General features: G+C 42.0%; 2 protein-coding genes across 4 annotated transcripts in view; both read left to right on the forward strand.

Annotated features, from left to right (window-relative positions):
- The window catches only part of LOC109933261 (myoneurin), a 41,553-nt gene extending 35,945 nt beyond the window's left edge, over nt 1–5,608 (forward strand). For both annotated transcript variants that reach the window (XM_020532235.2, XM_048604162.1), the window contains one exon: nt 1,660–5,608. In XM_020532235.2, the coding sequence (XP_020387824.1) occupies nt 1,660–1,901 (242 nt within the window). In that variant the 3' untranslated portion in view covers nt 1,902–5,608. The remainder of the gene's footprint in view (nt 1–1,659) is intronic.
- A 1,969-nt stretch (nt 5,609–7,577) lies between these two features.
- lrrc34 (leucine rich repeat containing 34) overlaps nt 7,578–27,204 on the forward strand; it is a 34,757-nt gene continuing 15,130 nt past the window's right edge. Inside the window, exons 1-7 of one of the 2 annotated variants that reach the window (XM_048604471.1) lie at nt 7,578–7,604; nt 7,941–8,062; nt 16,112–16,236; nt 22,034–22,098; nt 22,884–22,967; nt 23,526–23,654; nt 25,720–25,815. In XM_048604471.1, the coding sequence (XP_048460428.1) occupies nt 7,578–7,604; nt 7,941–8,062; nt 16,112–16,236; nt 22,034–22,098; nt 22,884–22,967; nt 23,526–23,654; nt 25,720–25,815 (648 nt within the window). The remainder of the gene's footprint in view (nt 7,605–7,940; nt 8,063–16,111; nt 16,237–22,033; nt 22,099–22,883; nt 22,968–23,525; nt 23,655–25,719; nt 25,816–27,204) is intronic. The other variant, XM_048604472.1, reaches the window with a different exon arrangement.

The following is a 27,204-nucleotide window of genomic DNA, read 5'->3' on the forward strand; positions in this document are numbered from 1 at the left end:
ATCAGTTACAGTTGGTGGATTCCCCCTTAAGAGCTCTTCATTTTGCAGCAATGAAAACTTCCCTTTCAGAGCCCTCCACCTGGGGTAATGCAATCTTCTGATGGCTTTTCAACTCTTAAACTTTGATGAGAGAGGTTTCAAAGAGAAGAGTGAGAAAGCAAAGCCTGTTGCTCCATTCAAATTTAATAGCTTTATTACACCCACAAACTGGGTCATTTAGTCTTAATGACTCCAGTTGAGTAGCTTGTGTTCTTTCTAAATGCAGCGTTTTAGCCTGCTGCAGCAAGTTTGTTTTGTTTTCCAAAGTGTCCTGTCCAAAATACCCGAAATTTGAATGTATGTTCAGTCAATAATTTTTAAAATTAGCACCTCAGATATAAGGAGCTGTAGGCCGTCAGCAGCAGAATTGTATTGAACCACAATCAGTAACCACAGAGCCCCCACTCTGCTGTTACCATCGAACTATCAAACTGGGAGATTAACTCTGTTCAATGAAGTGTGCAAAGGGACATACCAGCAGTAGAACCAAGCATACCTAAAAATGAGATGGCAAAGGTACAAAACAGGACTATTTGTACAGTAAACAGCAGAAGCAGCATGCAATAGACAGAACTAAGCGATCCCACAATTAATGGATCGGACCTGAGCTCTGCGGTCCTGCATCCAGTCATAAATGGTGGTGACTAATAAACAACTATAGGAGGATGCTTCACAAAATCCCCATTGTTTATGATGGGCGATCCTGGAAACTCAGTGCAAAAGATGAGACCGAAACATTTGCAGTCATCTTAAGCCAAGAGTGCCATTTGGGGGATCCATCTTGCCCTCCTCCTGAGGTCCCAGTTTTCACATATGCCAGACTTCTGTCAATTTGGTATGATCTGAAATCAAAATATGGCTGAACGCACTAGATAACTGTCAAAGGCTATGAATCCTAACAGCATTTCAGCAATACTACTGAAGACTCAAGCCCAGAATTGACATGCCTTTAGTCTAGCTGTCCCAGTACAACTGCAATGTTGGCATCTACCCAGCAATATGGAAAATTGTCTAGTTATGCCTGGCTCAGGAAAAGCAGAACAAGTCTGACCCAGCCAATTGCTGACCTATCAGTCTACTTTCAAAACAGTGCTATTGAACAGCTCTTGCTCAACAATAACCTGCTCACTGACATTATGGGTTCTGTCAGAGCTGCCCAGCTCTTTACTTCATTACAGCTTTGTCCAAACATGGACAGATAAGCTATATGTCCAAGGTGAGTTGTAAGTGCATCCCTTGACATCAAGGCCATATTTGACCAATTGTGACATTAACAGCCTTAGCAAGCCTAGAGTCGATGGGCAGGAGAGGGAATGATTTTTGCTGGTTAGTCATACCTAGCACAAAGCCAGATGGATGTCAGAGGTCAGCACCAAAGGAGCACTGCGTAAACAGGGAATCTGTACCAAGACGTTGCTGAACTGTTAAGTCTCATCTTTTTCTGTAATGGTGTTAAAGGGGCTTTAGCCCTACGTCTGCCTGTGTATTGCCATTATAGAGTGTCCTGTCTTTATTCAAGAACATAATCCTTGCATACTCTTGATATTTGGTGCTTAAATGAGAAGCTGGGGATATCCGCATGCTTTATGAGCTTATTCCATGTAATGATTTCCTTTCCAGCTGTAAAGAGGACCGATAGTAATGACCATGGGACAGACTTTGTTGACCGTGAATCACAGGACTCCATGGAGCTGAAACCCTCTGATCTACCCATCCCACTCGCTGTTGCCATGGGTGCGGATCAGCAGCAAATGATGTTGCCCGTGGGCGAGGGCTCATCTTTATCCAGTGAACAGTTGCTACGACCATCAGTATCCTCTTACCCTGAAACCCAACTCATTTTCCTGCAACAACTGTACTGAGAGGATCACAGCACATTGACAGGCGGGGAGCTCAGCTCACCGAGGGTCAGAGGGGAGCTCAGCTCACCGGAGATTAGAGGCGAGCTCAGCTCACAGATGGTTAGACGGAGAATCCAGCTCACAGACTGTTAGAGGGGGAACTCAGCTCACGGAGGGTTAGAGGAGCAACTGAGCTCACTAAGGGTTGGGGGGCAACTCGGCTCACGGAGGGTTGGAGGGGAGCTCAGCTTACCAAGGGTTAGAGGGGAGTTCAATTCACTGAAGATTAGAGGTGAGCTTGGCTCACTGTGGGTAGGACGGGGAGGTCGGCTCACGGAGGGTTGAAGGGGAGCGAGGGATTCTCAACTTGCCAAGATGTGTGAGAAGGATCTCACTGAATTAAAAGGGGATCAGAACTCAGAGGTGGGCATCATGTCTTCTGGGTGAGAAAGGGGATCTCCGCTCAATGATGGAGAGAGGGAGGGGAGTTCACTGACAGAGGGAGGGGATCACAACTGACTGATGGATAGAGGAAGGGGAGCTGTGCTGTGTTTGGGAACACAGTAGGTTGCCTGTGGACTGAACTGTGAGCTGTAAGCTGTAAAGCGTGAAATCTTTAAGCTCCTCACTCTCCGGGGTTTGCTGCTGCATTACTGCTGCCCACAGAAATTGACAATGTAGATCCATGTATTTATTCCCATGTACTTAGGATATTAGTCGTGGCAAAGCCTGTGCTGTTTACACGATGGAATCATTGTAACAAGTCATGTTATTTTGTTCCTGGGTTGAATATTTCTGTCTACTGACAGATCAGAATGTTTGTCTGATAACAATGATTTACCTGCCTCAGGTCTTGAGCATGTTGTCTTTAATGAGGAGCTGTGTGACCATTTCTCAAGGTATCCGTTTACTGTGAGCTGTTATCTGGTGCAGTATTTATGGTCAATATTCCCCATCATAAATGTAGAACATCTCAAGTTTTTTTTATCCATCTCTCACTAATATTAATTCATTAGCTCAGCTGTCCCACTGCACACTAACTATGGGTCTGTATTTGCTCCTTGTTAAATTCTCTGTATCAGAGATTTACTTACTTATTTGAATCAGTCTTCCAACAATCTCAACCCCTACCCTTTTGTGGATTAGAAGGAGCTTAACCCAACCTGTATTCTGTCCTGATGATTTGATGGGGGCAGTGTACAAAGGACTTTACTCTTTAAATAACCCCTTGCTGTACCTCTCCTGGAAATGTTTGGGGACAGTGTAGAGGTATCTTTACTTTGTTTAAAAGTGTAGAGAAAGCTCTACTTTGTTTAAAAGAGTAGGGGGAGGTTTACTTTTTATGTAACCCTTGTTCTGTACCTGCCCTGAGGGTGTTCGATGGGGACAGTGTACAGGAAGCTTTAGATGTTTTCTAATTCAGAGATGTTATTACACACATCTGGAGCAGATGGGACTTGAACTTGAGCCTCCTGGCTCAGTGGTAGGGACAGTACTGTGAGCTTTACTCTGAATTTAACCCTATGCTATATCTGCCCTGGGAATGTTTGGGGACAGTATAGAGTGAGTTTTGCTCCAAATCTAACCCCAACTACTTGTCCTGGGAGTGTTTTATGGAGACAGTGTAGAAGGAGCTTTATCCTGTATCTTATTGGGAGGGCAAAAGGTTTTAGCAGGCATAAAATTTGATATCCTAGGCCCAGAAGAGATTAGTCCCAGGCTGTTGTGGGAGGCAAGGGGAGGAAATTTCTTAGAACCTGATATTAATTTTTAAATCCACTCTGGCTGTAGGAGACGTGCAGAGGACTGGAAGGATAGCTAATATGATATCATCATTCAAGAAGAATTTACATTTTAACCAGGGAACTAAAGGCCAGTGAGACTAACATCAGTGGTTGGGAAAGGTTAAGAAATCATTGAGGGACAGAATTAATCTCTGCTTGGAAAGGCAAGGATTAATCAAGGATAGTCAGCATAGCTTTGTCAAGGGGAGATCATGTCCGACAGGTTTGATTTAATTTTTCAAGGAGATAACTAGATGTGTAGATGAGAGTAGTGCAGTTGTTGTAGTCTATGTAGACTTCAGCAATGCATCCGTCAAGATGTTGCATGGAAGACTGGTCAAGAAGGTAAGAACGCATAGGATCCAGGGCAGTTTGTCAGTTGGATCCATAATTTTTTTTTATCTATTAATGGACTAAGTGCATCGTTGGCTAGGACAGCATTAATTGCCCATCCCTAATTGCGCAGAGGGCAGTATCAGAGTCAACCACATTCCTGTGGGTGTGGAGTCACATGTGGGTCCAACCAGTTAAAGATGGCAGTTGCCTTCCCTAAAGGATACTGGTGAACCAGATGGGCTTTTCCATTAAATATACAATGGATTCATAGTTATCATTAAACTCGTAGTTCCAGATTTTTATTTTTAATTGAATTCAGTTTCTGCCATGGTGGGATTCGGATCCTGGTCCCCAGCACATTACCTAGGTCTTTGAATTAATAGACTAATGATAATGCCAGTGGGCTGCCCTCACCATCACTAAATGAGTTAGTGGCAGGAGGCAGTGGACCAGTGGCAAATGGGATTCTGTCCAGAGAAGTGTGAGATGGTGCATTTTGGGAGTACAAGATAAATGGCAGGACCCTAGGAAGTACAGAAGATCAGAGGGACATTGGGGTATGCATGACCAGAATTCTTGAAGGCAACAGAGCTGGTAGAAAAGGTGATCAAAAAAATATGAAATATTTGCCTTTATTAGTTGAGGCATTGAATGCAAAAGCAGAGAGGTTACGAGGGAGGGTTCAGACCCAAAACATCAGCTTTCCTGCTCCTCTGATGCTGCCTGGCATGCTGTGTTCATCCAGCTCTACACTGAGGTTATGATGGAGTTGTGTATAACACTGGACCACAACTGGAGTAGTGTGTGCAGTTCTGGTCACTGTGCTATGGAAACAATGTGACTGATCTAGAGAGGGTGCAGAGGAGATTCACCAAGATGTTGCTTGGCCGAGCAATTCAGCTTTGAAAAGAGACTACATAGACTGGTGTTATTTTCTTTAGAGCAGAGAAAGCTGAGGAAAGACCTGATTGAGTTGTACAAAATTGAGAGGTGCAGATAGGGTAGTTGGCAAGAAACATTTCCATGAACGAGAGGAGTCAATAAAAGGGGGCCTAGATTTAAAATTGGGACAGCATGTTTAGGGGGAATTTAAAGAAGACATTTATCACCCAGAGGGTGGTGGATATCTGGAACTCACTGCCTGAAAAGGTGTTAGAAGTGGAAACCATCACAACATTTAATGAGCTCTAGGAAGGTCATTACATACAAGGCTACAGGTCAAGTGCTGGAGAATAGATCTCGAGTAGATAGGTGCTTGATGATCGGCACGGATGCGATGCGTCAAACCTATTTCCCTATTTTCCATGCTGTACAACTCTCTGACTCCAATCCCTTGTTGTAGCTGTCCTTCATAGGGACAGTATAAGGGGGATAATGTGTTTACTTTGTTTAAAAAAAGAGGGATCCAAGCTGGTGTGCCACATTTCCCTTGTCCCATGGTTCTCAGGAGCACTGACCTTATTGGCCCTTATCCTGTCTCCAGCAGTTCTCTGTTATTTTGCCAAATTGCTATTAATCTGCAGTTTTGGATGGGTGGGATTTGCTTTTGTCACTTCATATGTGAGTCTTTTGAAATCTGAGCTGCACAATAAACTGTTTTGCTCCTTTGGTGTTGTGTTTTTTTTTTAAATCAGCCTAACCATCTTCTGTTGATGAACCAAGCTGCTTCATCAACAACCTTCCCTCCACCTAAGGTCAGAAGTGGGAATGTTTGACAATCATTGCCAAATGTTCAGCACCATTCGCGACTGAAGCAGTCTGTATCGAAATGCAACAAGATCTGAATGATATCCAGGCTTGGGCTGACAAGTGGCGAGTAACAGCCGTGCCACACAAATGCCAGGCTATGACCATTACCAATAAGTGATTACTGCCTGTTTACCCTCACTGAATTCCCCCGCTGTCAACCTCCTGGCGGTTACCATTGACCAGAAACTCAACTGCACTTGCCACATAAACACATTGGCTACAAGAGCAGGTCAGACATGAGGAATTCTGTGGTGAGTAACACACCTCCTGATTCCCTAAGCCTATCTATTATTTACAAAGCCCAAGTCAGGAGTGTGATGGAATAGTCCCCTCTTGCCTGGTTGAGTACAGCTCCAGTGACACTCAAGAAACTTGACACCATTTAGGACAAACCAGCCTGCTTAATTGGCACTACATCCAGAAGCATCCATTTCCTTCAGCACTGATGCTCAGTAGCAGCAGTGTGTACTGTATCCAAGATGCACTGCTGAAATTCACCAAAGATCCTCAGACAGCACTTCCCAAACCCACAACCACTTCCATCTAGAAGGACAAGGGCAGCATATAGAAGGGGAAACACCACCACCTTAAAGGTCTACTCCAAGCTACTCGCCATCCTGACGTGGAACTATATTGCTGCTTCTTTGCAGTTGCTGGGTCAAAATCTTGGAATTCTGTCCCCAGTGGCATTGTGGGTCAACCTACAATAGGTGGACTGCGGTGGTTCACCAAGGCAGTTCACCACCACTTTCTCAAGGGTAACTAAGGACAGGCAAAAAATGCTGTCCAGCCAGCGATGCCCACCTCCCACAAATTAATTTTAAAAATCAGCAATTCACAGGCAACAGCTTGGAACTCATGCCAGTCCCTGCACCACACAGACTAAAAATAATAATTCCTAGAAATTGATCCTATTGTCACTTATTCCATTTGGGGCTGGGACTTGCCGCCTTGTTTTCCAATTAGTTTCGGACAATCTGATCTTTTTCTAAGCATAGTGGTTAGTGCTGCTGCCCCACAGTGCCAGGGACCCGGATTCAGTTCTAGTGTTGGGTGATTGGCTTTACGGAGTTTGCACGTTCTTCCCATGTCTGTGTGGGTTTCTTCCCACAGTCCAAAGATGTGCAGGTTAGGTGAATTGGCCATGCTCTTTTGCCCATAGCGTCCAGGGATATGTGGGTTGGTGAATTAGCCTTGGGAAATGCAGGGTTAAATGTAGGGTGGTGGGATGCTCCTCAGCGGGTCAGTGTGGGGATTCTGTGTTTTTCTCTTTGTATCTCATCGTCTCTGCCCTTCTCTCACCCAGTTTCCCGTAATCGTCCCTGTTGTACCTTCCAAGCCCTTTCTGCCTTTATCTTTCTTTTTGCTTGTTTCTGTCTATTTCTATATGTTTCCTTTTATCTCTGACTGTCTTTGTCTCCACAAGTCTTTGAATTGTTCTGCTTTATGTTTCTGCCCCAGTTTCCCTCTGTCCTCCCACTCTGACTTTGTCTCTAGCTTCAACTTTTTTTGTCCTCTATCCGTATCTATCTTTATCTTCCTCTATGTGCCATCAATTTCCATTACTCCTTTCTCTACATCACTCCTTTCTCTCTCTTTCCCACTCTTTATCTTTCTCCTACCCTCCGAGTCTCGACGTCCCTATCTTTCTCATTCTTTCTGCTTCTCTCTTTCCCGGTGTGTGCCTCCTGTTTCTATCTCTTCTGCCACTACATTCCTCTTTATCTCCCCCGAGCAGCAGATGCGGCTTTCGGTTGTGTTGGTATTATGAGGCGCTTGTTGCTGTTTGTCGGTCACTATAGAAACAGAACACGCAGTTGTACGCAAGATGGATTTCACATTGGATCACGGAGAGGTACCAGGAGAGAGGGACTTGAGATGTAGATGGGAGTGGGGGTATCGAGACAAAGGGAAAAGAGCGACAGGGAAAGGGAGGTGTGGGGTGGGAGGAGAGGGGAGATTGGAGAACGGGGTAAGTGAAAGGGAGAGAAAGAAAACAACAGAGGTGGGGATTGGTGAGAGACAGAATAGAGAGCTAGAAAGTAGGAAGAGGGTGAATAAGGAAGGCAGAGGCATTCGGCAGGAGCGGGGAGGAGGGAGGAGAACCTTATGGAGAGACAGTAATGATATAAATTGGTATCAGTTGTTGGTTTATGACAGACCAGCTGATTTACTTTTGCAATGTTTTTAGAGCAGAGTGAACAGTCCAGGAAGATTGACGGATTTTTACTTGCAAACCTGCGCAGAACTCAAAAAAAAACCCAACCCATACATTCAGGAAGTGATTCGCCAGACTGACCGCCTCCCACCAGGGTCAGTCTGCACAATACTTAATCACTTGTATTAAATTTGCAAAGAATATTACCGCTAGTAGTAAACACTTTTATATGAGTGACAGAACGATCAAGGGAGATGGGGGTCATTAAAGTCCATACGTTGTAATTGAAAACAAATGAACTGGGGTGGGGGGTGGAGGTCTGTTAAACAAGCATTTTATATCTGATCATAGAAGAGGGAGAGGATGAAATATGTATGAACAAATGAATGAGCGGGTGCAGGAGGAGGCCATTCATCCCATCATACCTGTAGTGACCGATATAACTGACTTGCTTAGATCCATGGCCCAGATTTTTTTTTTGTTGCGTGTCTGTGGCCCCGTGAACTGTTTTTCTTTAATTCTCAAGTCCCTGTCCAACTCATGTTTAAGATCATTATGGAATCATCAGCTCTGACCATCTTTTTCAAATTGCGTGTTCTATCATACATCACAGGAATAACTAAAATGAAGGGATTATTCAGTTTCTCTATCTTCAAATTGTATCCAATGATTGATCTGTGTCTTCATTTTATCCACACATCTGAACTCCATATCTCCAAGATAATTATTAATAGCAATTTCAAGTTACTAAGTTATTAACTATTAGTTTTCGTGGTAATTCCGTATTTCTGAACTACATGGGAGGTGTTTCTGACTTTTCCATGAATAGCTTGGTTCTAAAGTCTGTTTCCTGGACCTATCAATTAATTTAAAAGTCTTAACGATGTCAATCAAATCATCCCTTATACCTCTCTATTCCAGAGAATACAAATTTCTTCAATATCTAATCCTTGGCGTTCACACCAAGGCCAAAATATCTTATCTAAAACACGTTGCCTAAGAGTGAACATGGTACTCCAGATGTGTTCCAATCAGAGTTTTGCAAAGCTGTAACAAAACTTTCTTCCTATTATATCACAGTGTGTGAGCTATGGTTGATATGTAACTACTGTGACAGAATGGTAGTTTTACTCTACAGCTAATCTAGAGGTTTAGACCAATGATTGAGAGACATGAATTCAAGTCTCACAATGGCAGATGATAAACTTAAATTCAATCAATTAAATCAGGCTAGAATAAATATCTCATCATGGTTATCTCATTTACTAATGTTCCTAATAGAAAGAAATCTACAGTCATCACCTGATCTGGCCTACATGAGACTCCATGCCAAGGGCAACATGGTTGAATCGGAACTGCACTTGGAAATGACTGAGAAAGCCATACAAATTGATAGCTTAGTCCCTTGCCTTGTGGAACATTCCCAAGTGCATTACCTCATACTCTTCTGAGTTGAATTCCATTGGCCAGCTGGCCAAAGCATTGTTGTCCACTTGCAGTTTAAGTTTATCCTCCTCACTATTTATCACCCTACCAATTTTCATGCCATTCACAAATCTCTCAATAATATCCCCTACATTTAAGTACAAATCATTAATATACAACACAAACAACAAGGGTCTGAGCACTTGAATAAATTGTAAAAAGCTCAGTCTATCACTGATCTCTTTGACACACCACTCATTGCATTGTTGTCAACTAGAAAATGACCCATTTGTGCCTACTTTCTGTTTTTTTGCAAACTAGCCAAAGTTTACTTTTTAGAAGTAACATTTATGTCACAATTGCTAGGCAATGACCAATGACCACTCTTTGATGTTTCATGACATTACCATCACTGAATCCTTATAAACAATATCCCATGGCATTACCATTGATCAGAAACCAAACTTGACTGGCCATATAAATATTGTGGCTACAAGTGTCAGTCAGAGGGTAGGAATTTTGTAACAAATAACTCACCTGTCTTCTGAATGCCTGTTCACCATCCACACAGCACTGGAATACTCAATAAGTTTGACACTATCCATAACTATCCAAGCAGTTTGCTTAATAAGTACTCCAACCAACACTTTAAATATTCACTCACTTTTCCACTGACACAGTGACAGCAGTGTGTCCATCAACATGATGCACTATATTCACAAAAGGTCCTTCAACAGTACCTTCCAAACCTGCAACCTCCACCTTCTAGAATGACAAGGCCAACAGAAACATGGGAACCCCTCCATCTTCAAGTTTCCCTCTAAGTCACATCCCATGTTGACTTGCAACTATGTTGCTTTTCCTTCACTGTTGCTATGTCAACATCTTGGAACTCTCTCCCTATCTACACTGTGGGTGTCCCTAGACTCCAAGGGCTGTGGTAATTCAAGAAGGCAACTTACCACCTCTTTCTCGAAGGTAGTTAGTGTTGGGCAAGAACAATGTCCACATCCCATGAAGAAATAAGTAGTAAACTTGCATGGTAAATAAAAGCAGATGATAAAAGCTTCAACAACTATGTAGGAGAAAAGAGTAAAATTAATGAAGACATAAATAATAGGTCCCCTACAGCTTATGGAATGCAAGGAACTAGCAGATCAATTAAAAAATTACTTTAGTTCTATCCTCATAGACGAAGTCACAACTTCCCAGAAATTCAGGGAATGAAGAGTCTAGTCAGAAGGAGAAACTGAGAAATTGATGTTTAGTAAAACAAGTCCTGGAGAATTCTACCTCGGTCTCGTCCCAGATGTCCCATTGTAACAATCAACCTAGATTAGATCACAGTTCAGCTTTTTAGGTTTTACAAAGTAGTTAGACATCATCTGACACTTTTGATCACCTGCAGAGACTTATTATCCAGCATGTGGACACTCCGCTCATACCATTTGTATGATCTTTTGATCTCTCTGCCTATAAACTCTGTGCTTCACTTCACCGGATGAAGGAACAGTGCTCCAAAAGCTTGTGATTTCAAATAAACCTGTTGGACTATAACCTGGTGTCATGTGACTTCTGACTTTGTTCACCCCAGTCCAACACCTACACCTCCACATTAAGGTAATTAGAAACACCAGTTTTTGGAAACTATGCCAGATTCCTAAGAACTTCTTTTGATAAAAAGATCTTAGCAGAGAGACTTGCAATTGCACTCATAATAGTTTTTAGCACACAACATGCTGCTGATTTTATTCCTTGATAAAACCTTTACATCCAGAAAGTTCCATAACTTCTAATTTTTCGATATAATCTTGAAATATAAGTATGTTATTCCCAAAACTGATGTTAGGTATTGGATTGTCATTCCCTCTTATCTCTTTCCTTCCTGTCTTATATAGTGGAGGTACACTTGCTACTGTTCCATCTGCAGGAAACTATTTCTGAGACTGTAGAATTTTGAAACATGACCACTAGGGTTATAAGAATGGGAAATATGAAGATTTGGACAATTTTTTGTTTGCAAATGGTTTGTCGTGACTTTTTCAAATGCAGAATCAAATGGTCAAGAGAACGGGGGATTGCCTGCTGATCACAAAAAGTCAAGTGACTTTGGAAGAAAAGCTCTTAAAAGAGAGATAAGAAAATGCTTAATGGTCTATGATTGCTAGACAAACAACCTGAGCTTTGGAAGGGACAAGGTGCTATGTATTGTGCCACAGACTTGAGAATTGCTGTCTCATTCTTTGTCTCTTCTCTCTCCTTCTCTCCCTTTCTTTCTCTCTTCCAGTGAGGTAACCTTAAAGAAACCCAGCTGAAAAGCTGTCACAGTATTTTCTGGGTACTTTAGAAAGTTCCAGAAATCAGTATCTCCAATCTCCTAATAGACTGTGGCTAATGATCTCTCAACTCAACTGACCTTTCACGTTACTGAGAGTCTTTCATCGCTTTGTGACCAACAGCAATTGGAGGTTTTTAGTATCTTGCTCTATGAAGACAGGCAGAAATATCCTCTTAATGTCTGCATTTCCTTATGGTTGATTGTAAATTTCATTAACACTGCTTGTCAAACTAGTTGCTGCTGACCTTTTCCTTTTACATATACATATAAGCTTTTTCAGTTCATTTTTATTTTTTTTTGCAAATTTACTTTTGCATTCTCATTTCCCTTTATTATTTATTTAATACTCTATTGATTTTAAAATGTTCCTTCAGTAAGGATATTTAGTTAGGGTCACTATATTTAGTAATAAGTTAAATAACACAAGACAACCATATATCCAAGTTTGCTAAATATGTGCAGAGTTGGTGACAATGTTCACAATGTAGATGGTGAAATAACTCTTCAGAGGCCAGCATCCCATCACCAATCACCCTTTATTTACAAATGCATAGCCTTTGACAAGAGCACTGCCTCTCACTCAATCAGACAATCAGGGGGCCCAATATTCTGGCATTCATATTTTATGTCAGCCAGATCTTCCTGACTGGACCTGATTAACAGCATCAATCAGAAAACTCATCGTCAATGAAGTCCAGCTGACTGACTGCATTACAATCACTACAGATGGCAGTATAAAATTACAAAGATGCAGCAATTTTTTTTTGAGTGAATGACTTACTAAGTATGTGGTTATCCATTCTCAACCAAAAATGGAAAGATCAGTTTACACAGAGATAGTAAGAACTGCAGATGCTGGAGTCAGAGACAACATAGTGTGGAGCTGGAGGAACACAGCAGGCCAGGCAGCATCAGAGGAACAGGAAAGTTGACGTTTCGGGTTGGGACCCTTCTTCAGAAAGGGGGGGGGGGGGGGTGGGGGGGTGGGGGGAAGGGATCTCAGAAATAAATAGAGAGAGGAGGGATGGGGCTGGGGAAGGTCGTTGGGATGGTGATAGGTGAGTGCAGGTAGCGAGTGGTCTGGATTGGTCAGTGAGGTGGGAGGTGCGGATAGGTAGGAGAGAAGATGGACAGGTTGTGTCAGATCAAGGAGGCAGGAATGAGAGGGAGGGTTGGTCATGGGATGATGCCGGGGTTGGGGAGATTTTGAAACTGGTAAAATCCACATTTAGGCCATTGGGCTGTCGGCTCCCAAGGTGGAATATGAGGTACTGCTCCTCCAGTTTGTGGGTGGCGTCATTGTGACACTGGAGGAGGCCTAGGATGGACACATCACCCAGGGAGTGGGAGGAGGAGTTCAAATGGTTTGCGACTGGAAGGTGTTGTCATTTGTCGTGAACAGAGCGCAGGTGCTCTACAAAGCGGTCTCCAAGCCTCCGCTTGGTCTCACCGATGTAGAGGAGGCCACATTGGGAGTAGCAGATGCAATAGACCACATTGACAGATGTGCAGGTGAACCTCTGTCTAATGTGGAAGGTTTGTTTGGTGCCTTGAATGGAGGTGACAGGGGAGGTGTAGGGGCAGGTGTAGCACTTCCTGTGGTTTCTGGGAAAGATACCGGGGGTGGTGGGGCTAGTGGGGAGTGTGGAGCGGACGTGGGAGTCATGTAGAGAGCAGTCCCTATGAAAGGCAGATAGGGGTGGGGAGGGAAATATATCTTTGGTTGTTGGGTCAGATTGTGGCAGAAGTGGCAGAGAAGGATACGTTGGATATGGAGGTTAGTCAGGTGATATGTGAGCACAAGGGGGATTCTGTCTTTGTTTTTGTTGGGGGGAGGGGATGTGAGGGCAGAGGTGCGGGAAATGCATTTTTGATCACTGAAGAGGGGGAAGTTGCTGTCCTTGAAATAAGAGGACATCTGGGATGTGCGGCAGTGGAACACCCCATCTTGGGAGCAGACGCAGCAGAGGCAGAGGAATTAGGAGTAGGGGATCACATTCTTGCAGGAAGATGTGTGAGAGGGGTGTAGCCTAGGTGGCTGTGGGAGTTGGTGGGCTAGAAATAGATGTTGGTTTCGAGGCGGTCACCAGAGATGGAGACAGAGAGGTCCAGGAAGGAGAGGGAGATATCAGAGATGGTCCAGGTGAATTTGAGGTTGGGGTGAAAGGTGTTAGTAAAGTTGATGAACAGTTCAAGCTCCTTGTGGCAGCACGAGGCAGCACCGATACAGTCATCAATGTAGCGGAGGAAGAGGTGGGGGATGGGGCCAGTGTAGCAGCGGAAGAGGGATTGTTCCACATATCCTACGAAAAGGCAGGCATAGCTTGGGCCCATGCAGGTTCCCATGGCCACACCTTTAGTCTGTAGAAAGTGGGAGGAGTTAAAGGAGAAGTTGTCAAGGGTAAGGACAAGTTTGGTTAAGCGGATGAGGATGTCAGTAGAGGGGGACTGGTAGGGCCTGCAGGAGAAGAAGCGGAGGGCTTTTAGGCCATCTGCGTGGGGAATGCAAGTGTACAGGGATTGGATGTCCATAGTGAAGATGAGTTGTTGGGGGGCCAGGGAATTGGAAGTCTTGAAGAAGGTAGAGGGCGTCGGTGCTGTCCAGGACATAGGCGGGGAGTCCCTGGACCGGGGGGAAAGGATTTGAAAAGTCAAATCAGACTTGAAAATTTAACTCTGTTTCTCCCTGCACAGTTGCTGTCAGACCTGCTGAATACCTCCAACTTTCCTTGTGTTTGTTTCAGATTTTCAGCATCCACAGCGTTTTGCATTTATTTTAGATCAGCGTACATATTTAATCAAATCAGTTGAAGTACGAAGAGAGTTAGAAGTCCCTGTAGACAATAAATAACATATCAGTGTCAGGGCAAAAAGATACTCAAAAACTATAAAAGTTTTATTTTTACTCGTTCGCTGGATGTGGGAGCTGCTGGCTTGACCAATATTTGTTGTCCATCCCTAATTGCCCTTGAGGAGGTGGTGATGAGCTGCCTTCAACTTGATTATGTTCAGCATGTTTATAGTCACAGTATTTATATGGCTAATGCAAGTCCATTTCTGGTCAATGATAACCCCCCAGGATGTTGATAGTGAGGGATTCAGTGACAGTGATGCCATAGAATTAAAAGGGTTGTTGTTAAGATTCTCACTCATTGGAGATGGTAGTTGCCCAGTACTGCGTGGCATGAGCGTTATTTGCCACTTGTCAGCCCAAGTCTGGATATTGTCCAGATCTTGCTGCATTTGGAGATAGACTGCTTCACTATCTGAAGAGTTACGAATGGTCCTGAAGACTGTGTGATCATCAGTGAATGTCCCCACTTCTGACCTTATTACAGAGGGAAGGTCATTGATGAAGCAGCTAAAAATTGTTGGACCTAGGACACGACCCTGAGGAAGTCCTCAGGGATGTAGGGATGTGCTGGGACTGGGCCAACTGATTTGCAACAACTACAACCATCTTGGTTTGTGCTAGGCGTGACTCTGGATAGTCTGGCTTTTCTCAGTCTGGTCACTGTCTGGTGCCAGATGACTTCATGTCCAGTATTTCTTGAATTAGTCCAATCACTACAGGTAACAATAGCAGGACCTATGCTTGTACCTTTCCATATTTGTAGCACTCTTAAACTGAATGGAGTAGAGGAGACAGAGATTACTTTGCATTCTCCTTCTCCTTTTTCTCTCTCATTTATGTACTGGCAAATGACCCTGTATCATCTCAAACTGCAATGAATTTCCAGATGTAATAGCATCATTAGTGAACTTCGACACTGTCTCACTTACCTAATAGGATACTGCAGGATGAGGGCACAAAGCCTAATGGGCCAGAGGAGTCCTATACTTTCCAAAAAAGAATAATGGAGCTAGACTAAAGACCCTTCTGACAATTGTAGACAGTTTTAGGCCCTTCGCGTTCATTAGACCAAGCCTGCCGTGATGAGGGAAAATAGTCTCCATACCAATTGATGCTTTTAGTTTCTGATTTTATTCTGGATACTTTGTACATTTTTTTGCAATTTGTGGAGAAAGCTTCTTTCTCATTCCATGTCTGTGCTTAGGTCATTTTTCAAGGTAGACATGGATGAGCTGCTGGCAGAATTCCTCGGCCCAGTCTGCAAATCTTGAACCCTAAACACCCAACTGACAAAAGGGAAATATTTCTTGCTCAGAATTGTTGAATGGTGAACGTGATGATCCTGATGAATGGACCACTGTCTGACAGCCCTGCTTTAGGCATGGCCTGCTGCGGTATAGTTATGAAGGCAAAGAGTGTGTGACAAATCCCAAGTGCCCCAAGTCCGTCAATTGAATTCTGAGGAAGTGCCACCGGACCCGAAATATTAACTCTGATTTTTCTACACAGATGCTGCCAGACCTGTTGAGCTATTCCAGCAACTTCTGTTTTTGTTCATCAATTGAGTTGTCTGCCCTTTCCCTGTAGGACTATGTATGGGGGATTCACATTGACTCTCAATGGAAACACACGGCTTTTCCCTAACCATAAACCAACGGATGATGATGCTGCAGTTCTGGTTCATGTCCTACATCGACATACCTATATCACAGGTCAGTCCTGTTCTGTCTAATTCTTAAGATCAAGGTATAACTTTAAATTGATTTTTTTTTGTTGTTTGGGAGATAAGAAGGGAAAGAAACAGTTAGTCATTTTCAGGGTTGCATTTCTGAGCTTGTAGGATCTTTGAGAAATGGAATCTGGAGATTTTTGTTTCTTTATCAGTATTTTGATGAGATTTTAAATCCTTGAGGTGAACAGTTCAATGAACTAAAAAGGCAGGGAGAAAGAAAGGTGTTGTTACCTAACCAGAGAAATCCAGTGTCACAGAGAAACTCAACAATCCAAAAGGTCAGTCAGTCTTTGTGAGGAAGCACGAAAGGACAAAGGCAAGTCAGCCAGACAACTGAGTGAGGGAATTCATATGGGTTTGCTCTGATGTTAAATGTGATAGTGAGTTTAGTTTGCAGTTTGTTTTAGGTGACTTAGGGAGAGACACCAGATGAATGCAAAATGCATTTTGTGACTACACTAAAAAGAAAAATCATTGTAGCTCTACCAGCCTGAGTCTAAGCAAGGAGCTTTAGAGTGAAGATAGTAGTGACTCATCACTGAGATTTGAATATTTACAAGGATATCACTGAGATAAACGAGTGTGAATTTGTTTTTTATATTCACTTGTGGGACATGGGCATTCCTAGCTGGGTGAGCATTTAATGTTCTTGAGAAGGTGGTGATCAGCTGCCTTCTTGAACCGCTGCAGTCCATGTGCTGTAGGTTAACCCACAATGCCTTTATGAAGGTAATTCCAGAATGTTGACCCAACAACCGTGAAGGAAAGTGATATATTTCCAAGTTATAATAGTGAATGGCTTGGAGGGGAACCTGCAGGTATTGGCGTTCCCATGTATCTGCTACCCTTATCCATCTAGCTGGAAGTGGTCATGTGTTTGGAAGGTGCTGTCACAGGATCCTTGGTAAATTTCTGCAGTGCGTCTTGTGGATGGTACAGACTGATGCTACCAAGCATTGGTAATGTAAGGAATCAATGTTTGTGGATGTGATACCAATCAAGTGTACTGCTTTGTCCTGGATGCTATCAAGCTTCTTCAGTGTCATTGGAGCTGCACTCATCCAGGTCAGTGGCGAGTGTTCTATCACACTCCTGACTTGTACCTTGTAGATGGTGGACAGGCTTTAGGGAGTCAGGAGGTGAGTTATTCACTGACGTATTCCTCGCTCTGATCTGCCGTTGTAGCCACTGTATTTATAAGGATATCCCAGTTCAGTTCTGGTCAATGATAGTGGGTGATTTAAGTGATGGTAATGCCATGGAATATCAAGAGGTGGTGGTAAGATTGACATAGGAACTTAGGAACAGGAGTAGGCCTTTCAGCATCTCGTGCCTGTTCTGCCATTCAATGAGATCATGGTTGACCTAAGACCTAAGAGTCATACAGTCATACAGCATGGAAACAGACCCTTTGGACCAACCACTCCATGCCGAACAGAATCCCAAATTAAACTAGTCCCACCTGCTTAACAAAAAACTTATCAATTTCAGATTTTCTGAATGTCTTATTGAAAAAGAAATTACCTATTTCTGATGTCTGGAATGAAACTTTTTCAACTTCTTATTTTTTTCGTGTAACATAGCTCATGTTTTCTTTTTTTTTGTGTTAAAACTGCACTGCCAGACTCTTGTAAATATATTCAGTACTTGACCTCAGCTGTTTAACAAAAGACAAAGTTAATGTCTATCCAAGCCACATAACTCTCTGGAATCTGAATTGTCCAGTATTAATATCAGCTGGCATCACGAAAAATTGAATCAAAGTTTAGTCTTAATTTAACCTGTTAATCTCACTCAGTTTGTTTTATTCTATAAACTACCCCGATGCTTTTGACAGTTTTCTCACGCAATACGCATGGAACCAACTTGGAATATTAGTCATTATAGGTCTAGTATTGTGCAGTGAGGCTGGATTAATCAATAAACACATAGGAAAAGATCCACTGGGAAAAAGTGATCGTAATACAATTGAATTCCATATAACGTTTGACTGCATTTACAAAAAAATCTTAAACTTAAATAAACTTAATTGCGTAGGTATAGGGAGAAAGTTGGCTAAATTGTTTAGATAAATAGAACGTAAAGTAAAGCAATATATAAAAGATGTGAAATATTTATGAAACAATTTGTAAGTGTTTGACAAAAATAGATTCAACTGAAAAACAAAACTGGACAAGGCTGATCCAACTATGACTTACTTAAGAAGCTAAATGTAGTATCAGAGGAAAAGTAGAGGCTTGTAATGATGCAAAGACTTATCTGAGAATGGGGACAGTCACGCGGGCGCGGATCGATAGCTGCAGAAGGTTCTGGAAAGCGGCCGATCAAAGTGATGGTGAAAGCCCTGAAAGGCCGTGAGGCGTCCGCTGTGGAGGAGGAGGCGTCCGTCAGGGAGTTTAAAAATGAAATCTCCGAACGATTCAAGCAAACAACCAGCATAAAATTGATATAAAGGATAGATTACATTTCTAAATTCGCCAAGAATATAAAACCTGTTTCTAAATGCTGTTGCAAGTACATAAAAATGATGAAAGTAGCTAATGTAAACATGATATATTTGAGCAAAGACAGAAGAAATTACCAGAAGGAGTGAAGAATTGGCAGGGACATTTAAAAATATTTGCATCTGTCTTCAAATAGAAGGTAAGAATAACCTTCCGGAAATCAGGGATAAGCACAAATTTAATAATAATGAGGAACTTAATGCCATTAATATCAGAAGGAGGAAAAACACTGGAGAATCTTAAGAGACTAAAATCCAACAAATGCCAGAACATGTAGCCTGCAGTCTGGGATTTCAAAAGAGAAATCTGCTGTGATAATGGATGCGCTGCTTATGATTTTATAGAATTTCCTGAACTGTAGAAGTGTCCTAGCAGTTGGCAAATGGATACAACTACTGAAGGGAAGGACGAAGGGAAAGACTGTGATCTGCAGCCAGTTAGCCTAATATCCGTCATCAAAAAAGTACTGGAATCTTGGACGAAGGAAGTCTTAACAATGCAATTAGGTTAACGCAGCGTAAACAAACAAACTCTAAGGGTGGAATTATGGAGAGGACGAAGACAACTATGGCTCAATTTGTGGCAGAATTGGATAAGAAGCCTAGTAAGGCCTAACTCAGTGTCAGGAACAATTTTACTATTGGTGTAGATGGGGAGATGTAATGAGTTAGTGAGTAGGCAGCACAGAGGACATGCAAGGTTAGTGGATATGAGGATTGGAGTGGGTGATAGCAAGGTACACTTTATGGTCTTCTCAGGGATAAGTCAGGCGAATGTGGTTGAGAAACATGTCAGCTGTGATATGGTCTTATGGTAGGGAAGATGTTTCAGGCACTAGTGAGAGTGGTAGAGCCTTAGTGGGAGGTTTGTACAGCAGCCGATAGAGTGAGGGTGAGGTATCAGAGAGAAGATGGTGGCACTTACAATGGCGGACTACAGAAGGTGATTGACCGTCTTCCTACATTGCTGGGCCTTCCTCCAGATGCAGAGACTGCTTTAACCAGGGTGGCAAACCTTGAACTAAGCTGGCATGGTCTGGTGTGATGGCCTCCATGGATGGTCCTGAGGAACGAAGAAGTTTTACCACTTCACCACTCCATCCAGTAGAAACTCCAGGCCACTGCTTGCAGTGGGGAAAGACAACCCTTGTCTGCCATGTCTGGGGCAAGTGTCAGAAACCATGCAGAGCAGCTCTGTACTGACAGTACTTGTCCAGGTGCGCATTGGGCTTTTAAAGATGGTGTGGTAGCAAAGGATGTTGGTGAATTCTGGGGTGTCCGAGTTGCTCTGGGAACAGTCCGTGGTAAGGTGAGGCTGGAATTGGATATGACAGATACCAATAAGTGGGATAGGTTGTTACTGATGCAAGAAACCCCACAATACCTCACAGCTCAAGACCCTCCAAAAGTATCAAAGCAACTCAAACTTAGCCAACAAAAACATAAGATTCAGCCCAAGATAGATGTAGGAAAGGGAAATCATGATTGACAAAGTTATGGGAGATTTTTGAGCCTACAGCTAGTTGGTCGAAAGAAGTGGAGCCAATAGATGTGGTGTACTTAGACATCCAAAAGGTATTCAATGAGGTGCCAAACAAAATTTAATATACAAGATTAATGCCCTGAGAAGTTGAGAGCGATAGCATGGATTAAGGATTGGTTGATGAACAGGAAGCAGAGAATAGGGATAAATGAGATATTCTGAAGTTGTCACTTGTGGAGTGATGCAAGGATCAGCATACAAGCTACATTAATGAGTATTGCTGTCAAAAAACACATTTTGTTGAAGACTGTTGCCTTGCATGCATCAGGGAAATTAACAAGAATATTCATTTAAAGAGAATACCAATAAATTGATGAGAGGAGGGTGCTAGTTGGTTGGAAAGTGGACTCTAATTGGTACAGGTCACTAGTTTGGGCTGTAAAGTGGAAAGTACCATTCATGTCAGGCAACAACTGTATCTAATAGAAGTGAATTTCCTCACGACACTTAATGGCATTACCATCATTGAATTCCAACTATCAACAAGCTGGGAGTTACCATTGACCAAAATAGAACTGGACTAGCCAAAGAAGTACAGTTGCTATAAGAACAGATCATTTTAAGTGCTATTTACACAGCTGCTTGTGCAAGCTGTGAGGGAAAATTACAGATGGTCTGGGCCCAGGGGCTTACGTACAAATAGAAAATTTTCTGGCAACAAGCAGTTGATTGGTCTGTGGGCAAGTGACCAGTTATCAAAGATAAAGGCCTCCTACCTGCCAACAATCTCTTAGGTAGTTAAACAGTTTCGGGGTGTGAATTGTTGGGACAGAAGATATCAGACCTCTGAAAGGAAAGGGGCTGTTTTTGCCCTGCAGTAAAATGCAGCTCAAGCCTGAAGGTAGCCAGTTTATTTCCCCTCATCAGTTGCTGTAAGCTGTGACTTTGAATGAATGATTTAGAGACCATTGTATGTGTGAACCAGTAACCCTGCGCTTTGTTAAAACAACTGAAAATACCAAGAGAAGGAAGATCGATGAGTGACAAACCAAGAGGATCATTTCAGTGAACCTTGACAGGTACCGATGAACTGCTTTCCCTGTTGTTCCCTGTGCCATTAACACCCATGTTTTCTTTTCTGTCTCTATATGTCTGTTTATGTGTGTAAGGGGGTGTATAAGTCAGTTAGAGTTCTAAACAGTAGTTATATGGTGATCATTTATAATTATTTATCTGAAGAGAGCATCTATTTGTTTGTAATAAATAGTCATTCTTGTTACGTACAGAAACCTTCTTTCAGTCTTGTAAAAAAGAACAGATAAACTGGGGAGTTCTGCGTATTTTTTAAATTATTTAACTTTTGTGACAACTCCAGGAATGGCAGGGCTTGATTTTCAGCATGCTCTCCCAGTGAAGAATAACAGGATTTTTACAGGGCTATGGGGAGAAAGTAACATGCAGGTTATTACTTTCCAATGGGCCTCTGGGGACAGAGGGAAACAATGGGAGCATTTTTTGTACTTGTACAGGGTGATTGGGAGAGAGCGTGGCAGCAGAATGAGTTTAGGATTGATACAGGGCTAAGTGGAGACAGCAGACCAGTGGTATTAATTTGGGATTGGTTCAGGCCATTGGGAGAGAGTGGGGCTGAAGGCTTAATTTGGGATTCCTCACATGTTTACTTATATAGATCAAGGATGTTTTTTTTCAAGATTGGGATTAGGAATAGAAGAAAAAGTAAACTCTCATGAAGAGTCCTGAGCATTCTATTTTGACTTGTATTTTTTTCAGGCATTGATTTACAATACAGCAACTTGACAAACTGTGGAGCGGAAATGTTTGGAAAATTGCTTCTGGTATGTGTTAGAAGAAAAGCTGGGAAAGGTGCTGGTCTATACAGTGCTATGGGGAGACAGCAGGATGGTGGGATCAGTTTGTGGATTGATACAAGGTCATGGTGAGAAAGCAGGGCGCAAGACTATTTTTGGATTGATACAGAGGTATAGGGAGAGAGTAGGGTCATGGGATTAAATTGGGATTGATAAAGGACTATGGGAGAGAGCCAGGCTATGGGATTAGATTGAGATTGATGCAGGATTGTGGACATAGAGTGTGGCAGTGGGATTAGTTTCTAATTGATACAGGTCTATGGGAAAGAGTAGTGAGATTAATTGGTACATGGTGACTGGGAAAAAGTGGCAGTGGGATTGTTTGGGATTGCTACAGGGCTATGTGGAGAGAGTAGGACGGTGAGAATAGTTTTGGATTGATGCAGGGGGATGACGAGAAGATGGTAAAGTGGGATTAGTTTTGGGATTGATACGGGATGATAGGGAGATAAAAGGCAGTGAGATTTGTTTGCGATTACTATGCGGTTGTAAGGAGAGAGTGGGGCAGTGGGTTTAGTTTTGGATTGACATGGGGTGATGGGTAGAAGATAGGGAAGTGGGATTAGTTTGGAATTGATACTAGGCTATGGAACAGTGCAGAACAATCAAATTGGCATAGAGGAGGAATGAGGCAGTTGAAATAACTAAAGTAATAGATTTCATCAATCTGAATGTCTGAGTAATAATGATGCTTGTGTGAATGTGTCTGGCGACTTCCTCTTGATTGTTATTTTTTTGCTATCATCTTCCAGGACAGCACCACGCTTACTGATCTCAACCTGATGTGTAATGAGATTGGCAGCCATGGAGCTAAATGGTTGGCCAAAGGTTTACAGGTAAGTGTCTGAATCTCTTGACCATCACAGGGTGGGCTTGGAACCAGTCCTGACTGGATAGTTCCATGGACTGTGGCATTGCACGTGGTGCTACATGTTGTACTTGAGTGCCAACTGTCCCCACTTCTAACCCACAGGAAACGTGATAAAGGCCACTGTTTCTCCAGTGTACATTTGTGACAGGATGACTGGTTACACTTGATGTGGATGTGATTGGCCCTTGCAGTGGGGTCACTGGAGTGGAGAGCCAGTGTTTAAGGGATGTTGCCTCTTTCCTTTTGCTTTGGACTGAGATGTTACCTGTGGGATGATTAAAATAGGAATGCAAGCATTTTCCTTGCTAGGGAGAGGTTCAAATGGATCCTGGACTTTGGGGTTGGGAGGTGTTTCAATCAAGCGGCAATAAGAATAAAGGTAAAGGTGCTACATTGGGATTTATCTCTGACTTGCGACCAGAAGTTGCATTATGGGAGATAAAAAGCCAAGAAGTGAAACCTATCAACAAGCTTTATTCACAATTACAAGGAAACAATATTAAAAATAAACCTTTTCATGCAGTTCAACAGATCTCTGAAGAATCTGAGGATGAATGGGAATAAAATTGGCAACAAAGGTGGAATGCACTTTGCTACAATGCTTCAGCTAAACTGTACTTTGGAATCTCTAGACCTTGGTGACTGTGATTTGGTGAGTTGCTCAGTAAGATTCAGTTATATAGACTAATCACAAATGGCCAACCAGCAGCAGCAGAGGATCATTTATGTGATCAAGGAGTCATGGATGCAGTTGCCAGTGAACGCTTGCAAAGAGGAGTAGCTTGAGACTCAGGACTATCTAATAAATACACATGTTAACAATGTAAAACAGTGTGCGTATATGAGTTAGTGTATATTTATATAGTGTGTCTATATATTGTGTGTGGAGCTATATGCCAGTTTGTATGTCCACGTCATGTTTTGTGTGTGTTCATGTTTGTGTGAGTCAGTTGGCTGGACAACTGATTAGCAATGCAGAGTGACACCAACAGGTCAGGTTCATGTCCTGCACTAACTGAGGTTACCATGAAAGTCACCCTTCTCAACCTTGACGTTGGCCTGAATATTGGTGACCATCAGGTTAAACACACCACCAGTCCTCTTTCTAATGAGAGCAGCCCTATGGTCCTATAGGACTATGGCGACGTTACCTTTGTGTCAGTGTGTATATTTATGTGTTCCAGTATAGTTTTGTACATTTTGGTGTGTATCTGTGTATGAATCAGTGCATACCAGTGTGTGTGTTATTGTGTGTTTGTTTTATTAGTTTGACCATGGAATGTGAGCTTAGCGTAGTTGGCCATTGTTATTTCCCATCTCTACTTGCCTTAGCAATTGAGGTGCTGAGTTGGCTTCTTGAACCACTGTTGCTCCAGAGATGTAGAGACACCTACAATGCTGTTAGGGAGGCAGTTTCAGGATTTTGACCCGGCGACAGTGAAGTCTCATATGTTTCCAAGTCAGGATGGTGAATAACTTGTGGGAATCTTGCAGGTTGTCGTGTTCTCAAGTACCTGCTTCTAGATTGTAGTGGTGGTCAGTTTGGAAGGTACTGTCTTTGAATTTCTTTTCTTCTCTTTCAAATTCAAGCTTTTTTCATGTACCATTCTCTTTCCTGTTTAACTTGCTTCATGTGCAACCAAATTCTTTTTAACTTAACTGAATTGCTGTTTAGTTTGCTTTCCCGTTCTTCTTATCCTAAATGCTGTGTTATTACCTCACTTACATCTGCTTTCTTAGCCTGCTTTAAATCTCAACTTCAACTTTGCCTACCAAATTCTAATAATCTTGCTTTTTTTTTTCTGAATCACCCAAGGATAAATCTTCCACCCCCTGAAAAGTCAAAGCCACTGCCAAAGCCAGTTTGATTGAATAATGCCCAAGAAACCAAAAATCATAAAACAGTCAGATTGTTTTTCATGAAATTAGTTCAAAAAATTAAGTCCAGCAATTACCTGGAGCCATGTGGTTTCTAGGAAATGTCTTATTTTAAAAAAAAATCCAATGTGTCTTTTCATTGAAGTTTTAAAAAAAAGTTATCCCCACAATCCTTTAGACTCAAGTCCGCAACATGTTGAAATATGAGGCATAACCTCTGTGATTCTCACTATGTCTGTTTATTGCTTGACTAGTCTGTGGAATGGCTCTCCCAAATGTGGTGCAAGATCCTAGAGGTTACGAAAGAAGTCTTTGTAGAATTCATAAGAGTTGTGTTTGTTATTTCCAATGCCTCAATTGATGCTGGGTTTCATCCCTTTACTGAAGCTTCAGATCAGCATGATACAACCCTGAGTCACTTTCTAGGCCATTTCAATGGTCAGTTAGGAATCTACTACATTGCTGTCTGGAGTCACAAATTGATGAGTTTTCACAATAATTGATTTTAAACTGATGATTAGAATAGCTTCAATTTCAAATTTATCAATTGAATTTAAATTCTCCGAGTTACCATGGTGAAATTTGATCTCCAGAGCATTAGCCTCAGCTTTGCTATTACTAATCCAGTAACATTACCACTTCAGTACTACCTGCGGTGAACTGTCAAGATTTTAGATAATATTGCAACATTTTAACAAATGGTCGCTGAAGAAGTATCCACCTTTCAAGCTAGTTCAAGTTCTTTTGTTTTCTTTCCTGTTTGGAATTGTGTTTTCTGCAGCATAACTTAGTTAATTTTTGTGTGGAATTTTATGATTTTTTTCATTTTGTGTTTTCAGGAAATTCAAAGCCTAATTGCCTTAGCAACAGTTCTGCACCACAACAAATCTCTCAGAGCCATTGATGTAGGTCGTCCAATTATTCACACTATTCAGGTACTGGTGAAAAGTCTTCTTTGCAAATTTTCCTGTTGGCTTGTTATTCCTTCATGGAATGTATTCTTATTGCAAATCATGAATTGATTATTGTCATATTTTAAAATCTAAATTACCAATCCATCTCATCCAGTTCACACATACAATTTGCTTTGTTTGGATTTGAGAACTTGCAGTTGTATCCTTTTTTATTTTCAGTATTTTTGATCAAGTATCCTTGACTACAGATACCCTCAGACATCAGGGACCCTCTGTACTGGTGCTGAGGACTGCAGTCAGAGTGTTGCACTTTAATGTGAAAAAACACTTTTTTGAAGTTTCTTCTCGACCTTCCTTTTTCCAAATGCTTCTACTGGTTTCCAAGAAGCACTGGGTGGTTGTTTTGTGTATGAAAGATCTCTAATTTTATCTAAAATATAAAAACGAACTGTTTTAAAAAACAAAAGTTGTTGAAAGATTGCTGCGCTTTTTGAAGCAAGTGATTCATTGTGAGTACTGTTCACATTGCTATTAATTGAAGCAGTAATGGAAGCATGGTTGTAGGGGAATTGGGACGAATAGATCTTCAGTCAGAAACAAGTAGCCGATTGATCTGTGGACTAATGTCCAGATATCGATGTTAGAGGCCTCCTCCCTGCCTGCCAAAAACTATGTGATCTTACTGGGGTACTCCCTGGAAATCAAACCCCATTATTCTTGGAGTTGTGACCAAGGCTAAAGTTTTTGAAACAAATACACAAAATCCCCAAACTACCTGACTTTCAGACGATAGAATGCATGGACCAGGTTTCTGTACTTAACAAGAAATCACTATTCATTGCAGGTCATTAGACTGTAGCTACAGATAAGCAATTAATTCAATTAAGTAAGCGCTACAAATTAAAACCTAAACCACTTACAAACTGCCTCTTACAGAAACCCAGATAGGAATAAACATAACATTGGTTAAAAAAAAATGTCACATGGTCAGAGGAAAACTGAAAAAAAAGTCTTTGTTCACAAGATCTGTGGGTTGGCTTTTGTTGACCTAGATTTCTCCTCAAGCTTCCTTTTTCCAAATACTTCCAAATACAAAAGACACAGGGTGGTTGTTTCACTTATGAAAGGTCTCTAACTTCTTCAATTCAAAGTCCCAATTTGCAGCATGAATGAAAGGAAAGATAAGCTGGTTTCATTCAAGTTCAAAGTAGCTTACTGCAGTGAACGGAGAGAGTTATTTGGCAGCTGCAGACCTACTGATTTTTCTTCAGTCTGACTATCTTCGCTCTGTAACAAACAGATAAAAAGGAATCTACAGGTCAGGAGTGTGATGGAATACTCCCCAGTTACCTGGAAGAGTGTAGCTCCAAAAACAGTTAAGAAGCTTGATACCATCCAGGACAAAGTAGC

Source organism: Rhincodon typus, chromosome 13 (assembly GCF_021869965.1).
Source record: "Rhincodon typus isolate 14 chromosome 13, sRhiTyp1.1, whole genome shotgun sequence".
In the NCBI taxonomy this organism is placed as follows: Eukaryota; Metazoa; Chordata; class Chondrichthyes; order Orectolobiformes; family Rhincodontidae; genus Rhincodon; species Rhincodon typus.